Below are 10,066 nucleotides of genomic sequence, written 5' to 3'. Positions count from 1 at the left end.
TTTTGAAAAATCAGATTGCTCCAAAGTGCCACATGATTCTTAGATGACTGAAACATCATCTTTGAATTCTCCTACCATTACAAGAATATTTGCTGACATAACCTGAAGATAGTTTACCAGAAACAGAGACTTCTGAACTGTGCGACCCTGTGTAGTTGGAAAGGGTAGTTTCGCGGTGATAAGAAGGCCTCTGTCCTCCAAATCCCAACGTGGTACCTCTGGGCCAACTGCACTGTCCTACCTTCTGGTCCCAGCATGCACCTGTTGCAGAAGAGCAGCATCCAGAGGTCAGAGCAGGTGTTCTTGCAGTTTAAAGATTGTCAGAGAAATGCAGGTAATCTGGCAAACTCAGAGCAAACCACCCTTGGACAGACAGACTTCCTGAGAGTCAGAGGTGTAAGTTCTTTTAGCTGCCACGCACGAACTTGACTCAGTCTCTCATAAATGGATGAGCCTGGTGCATCAGGTGATGTCAATGGGAAGCTTCCTGCCATTATGTAAATGTCGATAATCAAGCATGCCTAGCAATAACCAACTCTCAGTACACATGATGTATCACAATTTATTTTAATCATATGATTGATTAGAACAACAACTATTAACATACAAAGTACCATTCAGCTCAAATGCAGGAATGGGCTGTGACAAGTAGAGGCTTCACTCACACAAGCTGTGCAGACACATTAACCTAAGGACACGTTTATAAATAGCAAACCCGGTTTTCACATTGCAGCTTTCTCAAGCATATATACAGGTGTGTAGTCTTGTTCATAGGTTGTTTCCACAAGTTCTTACTGTTCTTGATGCATTCATTCTGTTCACATGGGTAGAGGTATTGCTTTCTGCAAACTAGACTTTTTTTTGTCGTCCACCATTTACAATACTCTGTGAATTAATATTCCTCTTTTCACTTCTGTAATAGTAATATTTGAATGGAATATCTCTGCAGTACCATTCCTTGTGTCTTCTGGTAAGTTCCACCTTTGTCAAAGAACTTTGGGTTGTAATCACTCGCTTGCAACAACAGCCCAACTCTCCTAATGGGTTTCAGTGTAACATAGCCTCTTCATAGCTTGTGTGTGAACCCCTGGCTTTGAGTGCTGTGATGTAATGAGGGTGTGGGGTACTGTGTACTGACAATCAGTACAATTCCTTTTCACTATTTACAGCCGTTTAAAATCATACCATTATTAATCCAAGTATGAGAGACCTTTTCTGAAATGTTCACAGTGCAGTATTTTTATGGACTAACAAAAGTTATCTTGTATCATTAAAAATAAACATTTTTATAAAAATATAATACTTTCAATGTTCATATAGACAAAATCACTTAGAGATCCTGTGCCTCGCGCACGGTACAGTAGTAAGCACAAACTGTCAAGGAACAAAACCTCACCAAGTGCTGCTCAGGGTGACGACTGTTCGTCCTGGGGAAATGGCCAGAACTTTGAATTGCCTTTTTTTCTACAACATGTTTTGCTTAACATAGAACATGTCCTAAAGCAAAACTAGACTCCCCAAAAGTTTTATTGTCTCCCCTTGTTTGTGGGATAGGAAGTTGCTACCTGAGAGAGAGGCTAATACTTCCAGTCTGTTGATCGTTACTTTGCGTACATATGAGCTGTGATTGGAACCAATAAACCTTTCAGTCAGATGCAATCTGCTTCAGAAACATGCTAAGTTATCTTTAAAAACACAACATCACAAAGTACTTGTTTTATTTTCAGTCTCCATTTAAAAAAAATACAGACAAAACATTTAAATGTCACATCCACTAGATTAGAATAGCATCATTCTCAAGTTGATTTTTAAATGATAATTAAATATTTCATTGTGACTAAACTATTTTATGAAAACCTTCTCAATGTCATCTATGTACAATTCGTAAATATCCCTATTAAATTATAAACATTTTGTGTGGAAACACTAACTGCATTTTCTCTATGGATATTTCTCCAATAAAAGGAATGTGTATGCAAAATTGAAATGGGAATGTTTGCCTAATGGGCAAATGACAACATCAGTAATAAAAAATGTTAGAGACCATACAACACATGAAAGCTCTTTGAAACACTAATTCTAAATGAGTGGCCTGGTCCCAGGGCTGCCCTGTTTGTCCTGGACATTACCACTTCTGAATTTTCTGTGATCACGAAGCCCTCAAAATTCAATGCCTCAGTTCCCCATATGAAAGCAGGTGGGATCCTGATTTTTAAAAATTCCAACCCAGAAATCAGGTTTGGGCCTGAACGCGACAGGAAGGTCATCCAGCTATAGGGTTGCCATCGGTCACTGGTCTGTGGGACCAAGCTTCTGGCTCTGATGCTGTGTCAGATGAGAAATTCCTCACAGTCTAGTCATTTAAAAATAACAAGATAAGATCCTATAATAGTGCAATTTTGGCAAAAGCAAAAAAATATCTGGTGGCCTATCAATGGCCAGGCAGTGAAAAACTATCGGACGAAGTGTGGACTGTTGTTTGGATAGTTCTACGGTGTTTCTCAGAAGGGGCTCGATGGTGTAACCATCCGTCATGTGTCTCCCTCACCGTCAACGTGATCTTGTGATGACAACAGACAAGGGTATGGAGCGACACACTTAACGTTCACGTAAGTGGCATTCACGTGGACATAATGCTCCCCGATGAAAGCAGAGAATATCGCTGAGATCCTGGAGACCAGCTCAGCAAAGGAGGGGCGCTGCTCGGCTTTCGGGTGCCAGCATTTTAGCATCACTTCATACCTGTTTCAGAAAGGAAGAAATGCTGTGAGAAACACTTTGAAGGCACACATTTCTGTACAAGTAAAGAATATAAGAGCTACCAAAGATTCGGAAGGAATTCCTACTTACAAGGGATCTGGGCAGTACTCGGGTTGCAAGAGCCTTCTGCCTTGCAACAAGTAAACTGTTATGTCAAAGGTGTTGACGTCAGGATAAGGTGGGGCACCTCTTGTCATCAGTTCCCAGAGGAGCACGCCAAAGGACCACTAGTCAAACAACGGAAAGGAGAGTCCAGGTGATAAATATGAACACACAAATAGGAAAGGTGATCAGTAGAGCTTAATAACTCAACTTGGGTTAGTGTATTCACTGCTCTTGCTGTTTTGAGCAAAAATTTCCTTAAAAGCAATTAGTAAACTATGTATTTTATGATTTGTTTAAACGAGATTTGAATAAAGTTTAGATTACTAAAGTTTAGAAAACTTTAGTCAAGGTAAAGTTTTCAAAAAGAATACCAGAAGTCCCCATGGTGATTAAGATTTCATCTGTAGTTAGCGCAGCAGGATTTCCAAGTTCTCTTGTGTAGAGTCAGGCATTAACCGGTTTCTATCCTGCTCTTTTCCAATAGCTTCACTGCAATTGTAGATTATTCATAAAAGAAGAAGACACATGAGCCTTCCAAAATTTAAATTTTGGGGATTTCCAAATGAATGTAAATAGTCTTTAAGAAATGCAACCATATCTAAACGTTAATGTTCAAAGAGAAGATCTAAGTCAATATAAGTAAACATCCATAGTAAAAATAAGAAATAACAAAACTGCTAGGCAACAAGGCTCTCTATTGAAAATGAATTTTAATAAAATAACTGTGACTTGAAAATGTTAAAAGAGGAGATTAATAAAAGCAGCTGTAGCTGTACTTGATAGGAGACTGCAAGTGACTCGCTAAAAGTTCCCCAATAAGTCTGAATTCACACTGAGATGAACAATTAAGAGCGCTTGGCTCTTACATCTTGCTTGGTCTACTGAACTTCACTAAGTATGCAATTCCTTGATTTAAAGCACTCTACTCGGAATACATCCGGTCATATACATTATCGCCTCCTGGACACGCACCAAGGTGAGAACGACACAAACAGAGTAAGTCAGCATATGCAGGTCACCTCTGGGCAGAGGACCCAGGAAATCAGTTCTTGTTTAGCCACACTCCCAGGACACTCACCGACTAGGAAGTATGTGGGGGGAGAAATGAGGAGCCGAGAGCAAAGAAGTGTGGAGGAGGAGAAGGGTGCAGAATAGCAGGTGGAGTAGGAGAATATGCTCTTCAGAGGCACGTGTGGCTTGTAATATTCAGCAAGGAGAATAACACACATCTTCACACACTGTGGCTGACAGAGCGGAAGCAGGTAGACGCTGTGCTTGATGACACGCATCTCCAGTACTGGCTCGTCCCCTCTGCCCCCGTGCAAACACTCTTCAAGGCCTTGATCCAAACTGAGCAAACAAACTCCTCCCCAGGGGGGAACGAGGCAACTTTGCTGCCCTCTACAGCCTTTCAAAACCAGGTTTTAAACCTGAAAATCGTGAGTCACTCCTGACAACTCCACCGTGTTAACCTTCAAGTCCCAGAATTTGCATTAAAATTTAAATCAGTGTAACAAGTACCTAGTGACCTTGATGGTGCACAGTAGGTTCCTGTCCAAGTGACTAGATAAGCCTATGGCTGGTTTAACAGGGTTAAGGATTATGCAATTAACTGTCAAGTGCAACAATAAGACATAATCACCATAATTTAGAGCAATAATAGAAAAGAGGTACAAATGTTGTGCAACGTCAAGGAGATAATAGTAGGGTATTGAGAACAGCTTCAGGAAGAAAGTGACAGTAAAATGGGTCTTGAAGAACAGGGAGCATTTCTGTTCTAGGTACATGCCATGTGAGGGCAGAGAGAGTTCCAGATGGAGGGAATGGCCACTGCCCAGGGCTGACAGTGCATGTGTGCTCTCAGTGAACTGCAAGTACCATAGGTCACTGTGCCTAGCGTGTGGACCATGTGAAGGGGTGGGGGATGGGTAGGTGGAGAGGGGCCATGCTGTGGGGTTGGTGAAGGTCGGAAGTGGGCTAAACTGAAATCGATGGGACAGGACTGGAGTTGAGCTCCAGGTTACGTCTGTAAACACTGTGCTTTAGGCAAACAGGAGAAGCTGATGCACAAGGCGGAGGAGGCAAGTTCGGAGGCTTCTGAACCGGAGGTGAGGGTTGCTGTCCTGACGACATGAGACTGAACTCCTGAATTAGGCGGTGGGAGAGGGTATGTGTCACATAATGAGCCGGGTGTGGGCATCACACCTGCAAGAAAAGATGATCTTATCTAATCCTTATAACCCCGTTATGATCCTGTCATTGGTTTTGTAGATGCTTTAAGGATGAAGAAACCAAAGTTCTGAGAGGCTGATTAGTTGTCTGTGATCAGGTCTCCCTAACCCATAACCTAGGCTATAGGTTTATCTGGGGGCAAGTTCACAAAAAAGAGGACAGAGTTGGGGAAATTTCTGACCAATAATTTAGATTCAGAGGCGAGTTGGAGGACTCATGGGACAAGAGAGGTGAGAGGGGGGCAGTTCCCAGGAAAAGCACTGCCCTATCTGCATTCCAAATTCCATTTAAGGGCGTCAGACTGACAGGATAATGGGGGAAAGGGGAGCAAAGATGGAGAATGATGCCAGCTGAGAGGCTGGGGGGTGCGGGAAGGAGGGAGAAAGGAAAGATGGGGACAGAGAAGGAGGTGTGCAATACGTGTGCATTAGGAATGATGGCAATAAGTCAGTTTTAGTTTCAAGGCAGGAAGCTCTACCATTCACAATGATTGCGTGGAGGGTCAAACAATTCTGAACATCAGTACCAGCAGCGAGCTCATCTGAAGAATCTCTGCCTAACTTCATAAAAGGTGAAGATCAAAGCAGTTATTAGATGTGAGATTGTTAGAAGCTATAAAAAGTTATAAAAGGTCACTGCTGAGGTGAGCAGGGAATGGGGACAGCTAGAGTTGAGCATTCAAGAGTAGGTAAATTGAGATACGACACAATTGTTACTGTGTTTTTTGTAAAAAAAAAGTCACAATTCATAAAAATTGATACATTTTCAATAAAAGTATAAATTTCTGCTCTTTGATACTTGTAAAATAATGAAGAGGCAAGCCACAGACTAGAAAAATGCATTTGCAAAAACACATACCTGATAACACATACCTGCACCCCCCAAAAATTAAGAGCTCTCAATAATTTAATCATTAAAAAATAACCCAATAACAACAAAAAAACCCCAGAAAAATGAATTCTAAAACTTAAGAAAATGGGCAAAACATTTGCCTAGGCACTTCATTAAAGGAGGTAAGAGGACGGCCAACAAGCACATGAAAAGATGTTCAACATCATTAGTCAAATGTCCTTCGGATAGTGAATGAATAAACAAAATGTGGTACATTTGTACTATGCAATGCTACTCAGAAACAAAAAGGAAGAAATTGCTATGGAAAACAGTACAAAGTTTCCTCAAAACATCAAAAATAGAACTACTATATGATCCAGCAACCCCACTTCTGGGTATATGCCCCAAAACACTGAAAACAGAATCTTGCAGAGATATCTGCACACTCACGTTCACAGCAACATTATTCCAATCACCAAGCAACCTGAATGTCGATCCACAAATGAACAGATAAAGAAAATGTGTAATGTACACACAATGAAGTATTATGTAGCCTTAAATCAGAAGGAAATCTCAAAAGTTACAACATGGATGAACCTTGAAGACATTACGAGTATATGCACTAAGGGAAATACGCCAGTCACGAACAGATAATACATGATTCTACTTATGGATATGACGTATCTAAAGTAGTCAGACTTTTAGAAACAGAAAGTAGAATGGTGGTTGCCAAAGAGGCTGGGGGAGGGGCAATGGGGAGATGTTCAGTGGACATAGAATTTCAGTGTCGCAAGATGAAGAAGTTCTAGAGATCTGCTGCATAAAAATCTGCACATAGTTAACACGACGGTTCTGTACACTCACAAATGGTTAAGGTGGTCAATTTTGTTATATGTGTGCGTTTTTTTTTACAACAAAAAAAGAGGAATGAATCACTGCCACAACCGTGGTTAACTCTCAAGTGCATTATGGGAGGTGAAAGGAGACAGACCCAAATGCTACTTACTGTACAGTTCCATTTACATGATACTCTAGAAACGGTACAACTATAGTGACAGAAAACAGGACTAGTGGTTTCCAGGTCCTAAGCATAGGTTAAGGGTTGACCACAAAGGGGCACAAGGAAATTTTCCAGAATGATAGAAGTGTTCTATGTCCTGGCTGTGGTGCTGGGGGTAGTCACACAACTGTACACATTCTTTAAAACTTGAAGAACTGTATACCAGAAGGTTGAAGCCTTGGTAAACTGCATAATGGTGATGCCAAGAATAGAGATAAAGAAGAGAGGAATTGAGAACTGGCAGGAAAGCGTTTGACTTTGAACATGGTAAATTTGTGGCACTGATTGAGAACATCCAGGAAGAGAGACTTCACAGGTGAATGTTGATGGGAATGGTTGCAATGGTTAAGGGAAGCTGACACCCAAAGACCAAAATCCTGGGGGCTAGTTGCATGTAGGAAGTGAGAGAAGGCAGAGAAGCCAGCAAGGGTAAAGAAAACAACCGAGAAGCAAGAGGAAAATCAGGTGGTGCAGTGTCCCAGAAACCAAAGGAGGAGGAAATTTCAAGAAGGAAGGAGTGGTCAAGTGTTAAATGCTGCAGAATGCTGAAGCAGGATGAAAAAGCCAGCTGACTGAACACCTGAGAAGCCAATACTGACTTTAATGGAAGCAGCTGTGCTAAGTGTGAAACACTGTACAGGACTGGATATGAGGAACTGAAGTGTAACGACACCCCCGTTTGTGTGAATAGGTCTTTGGCCAAACTCCATCTGGACATCTGCAAGAAAGTGGACCTTTCTACAAGCAGCAAGTTTTTGCTTGTAGATTTTAACATAGGTACAGCTTATTACATGCTTTCGGAAATGTTCCATGTCAACATTCAGAAGATCGTGCTATCCTGGACATGAAATTTCATGCAAATATATCCATGTAGTCAATAACTACTGGCCAAAGCAGAGCTGTGTCTGGATGACCCAGGGCACCCATTATGTAGTACAACGAGGGAGGAGACATAGCACTTCAGATCTGCAGAACCCTACGTACACTTCCAGTCAAATATTTGAGTGACAGTTGCTCTGTGAAAAGTGGTGGCCTCCATGTGGTCTATGTGTATTTGTGGAGGTAGTGGTGTGTGTCGGGGGAAGGGGTTGTACAAAAGCTCAGAATCATAACTCTCGCCTTGAACATCCAAAAATTCATCGGGCTCTTTTTGTTTTGTTTTAACAGCTTTGATGAGGTATAATTTATATATCGTAAAATTTGCCAATTGTAAGTGTATACTTGATGATATTGACTAAATTTATATAGTTGTGCAGCTACCATCACAATTAAGTTTTAGATTAATTCCAACACCCAAAAAGTTCCCTCATGCCCGTTTAGAGTCAATCTTCACTCCTACTATGAGCCCCAGATTCCATAGCTTTCTGTCTCTATCGTTTTGCATCTTTCTAGAAATTTTATGTAAATGGAATCATTCAACACGTAATCTTTTGTCTGCCTTCTTTCACGTAACATAATGTTTCTGAGGTTTGCCCATGTTGCAGTATGGATCTGTAGTTCCTTGTATCGCTGAATGGTTCCACTCCTATTGTGGATACATGCCGTATTTTGTTAGCCCTTCACCAGTGGACGGACCTTGGGGTTGCTCCTGCGTTTTGGCTATTACGAGTCCTACTACTGTGAATATTCACGTATCAGACTTTGTGTGGGTGCAGGTTTTCATGCACTTATTAGCTAGCTTATCTTACATCACTTTGGTAAAATGTCTATTCAAATCTTTTGACTATTTAAAAAAATTGAGTATTCTCCTTATTGAGTTGTAAGTTAGTTGTGGCTCTTAATGGTAGAGTAACTGTTGGGTCTGAATGAACAGTATGCTCTTTGAGGATGGGTTAAGTCCCTGCCTTCTGCCTCTACCTGCCACCGTCACAAACATGTCCCCAGCCGACCTCTCTAGTGTCCACTTCTTTCATCTGTTTCAGAGCATTTCAGGACCAGGAACTCAGGCATTTGCTCCACCATGTGCTACCACATTCTCTTAGCAGTCCTGGCTGCCCTGAAGTCCCATTCCTCCGCGACAACCTGTTACGTTCTTATTGAAAACAAACTCCCCAGTCACCTCACCTTATTTCTAATGTCTCCCCACCTCCTCATAGCAACTGAAGCTTGGCTTTCACTTGAAGATCACGATTTCTCTGAAACTCTTACCAGTAGAGGCCACGCCTCTCTGTCTTGCTAACCCAGAGTGGGGAGGGTAAGGTGGTTTCTCGCTTTCCCATCCAGGCTGCATTTCAGCCCCGCCCCTCGCAATCTCTCAAGAGCTGCCAACCATTTCTCTTCTGAAGTCCATGTTCTCCATCAGCATTAGTTTTTGCTGATGTCATGGGTTGTACTTTTTCTTTTCCAATTGTCCTCAAGGGCTGAAAGGTCCATGCTTCTCTACCTGCAGACATCAGTCCTCTTGGCCTATTGTGTGCAGATGGAATAAGGGCACTCTCCCCCAGCCGACCCCGGGCTCCCTCACACCTCGGCCTCTGCAGCACCCCAGCTCCTGAGGCATCCTTGTCTGACAGCAGGGCGCCCTGCTGAACTTCCTAGCTCTGCTTCAAACTTGCTCTTCTCTGGCTTCCCTAACAGCCTCTTGTCCTGGATCTGCCACCTCTCTGCTTCCCCGCCCCATAGATGGAGGTTCTCCCAAATGACTGCTTTCACACTCTCAAAAGCATTCCAACTTTGACCTCTGTCATGGGCTGAACTGTGTCCTCCCCACATTCCTATGTGGAAGCTCTGACTGTCAGTGTGAGGGTGTGAGGAGGTGGGGCTTTGGGGAGGTCCTCAAGCTTCCAGGAGGAGGTGAGGGTGGGGCCCTGTTGCTGGGGTCAGTGCCCCTGCCCTTGCTCTCTCCTCACAAGAGGACACAGTGAGAAGAAGAGGGCCATGTCACATCAGGAAGAGGGCTCTCATCAGAAGCGAGCCACGCTGGCACCCTCCAGCCTGCAGAACTGTGAGAAGTAAATGTGTGTTGTCTCAGCCTTCCAGTCTGCGGTGTTGTGTCAGGCAGCCCAGAGAGACTAACACAATGGCAGAGGCCGCACAGGCAGCAGCTCCGTGTGTCTCACGGCGTGATGGACCCCTCGG

General features: G+C 42.8%; 1 protein-coding gene across 1 annotated transcript in view; it reads right to left on the bottom strand.

Annotated features, from left to right (window-relative positions):
* Positions 1–540: 540 nt before the first annotated feature.
* The window catches only part of MET (MET proto-oncogene, receptor tyrosine kinase), a 118,838-nt gene continuing 109,312 nt past the window's right edge, over positions 541–10,066 (bottom strand). Inside the window, exons 20-21 of the mRNA XM_081038784.1 lie at positions 2,851–2,987; positions 541–2,742 (exon numbers count right to left, since the gene is read on the bottom strand). Of these exons, the coding sequence (XP_080894910.1) occupies positions 2,532–2,742; positions 2,851–2,987 (348 nt within the window). The 3' untranslated portion in view covers positions 541–2,531. The remainder of the gene's footprint in view (positions 2,743–2,850; positions 2,988–10,066) is intronic.

The sequence above is a fragment of the Rhinolophus hipposideros genome (genome assembly GCF_964194185.1).
Source record: "Rhinolophus hipposideros genome assembly, chromosome: 25".
NCBI lineage: Eukaryota > Metazoa > Chordata > Mammalia > Chiroptera > Rhinolophidae > Rhinolophus > Rhinolophus hipposideros.
This window is presented reverse-complemented; position numbering and strand designations above follow the sequence as displayed.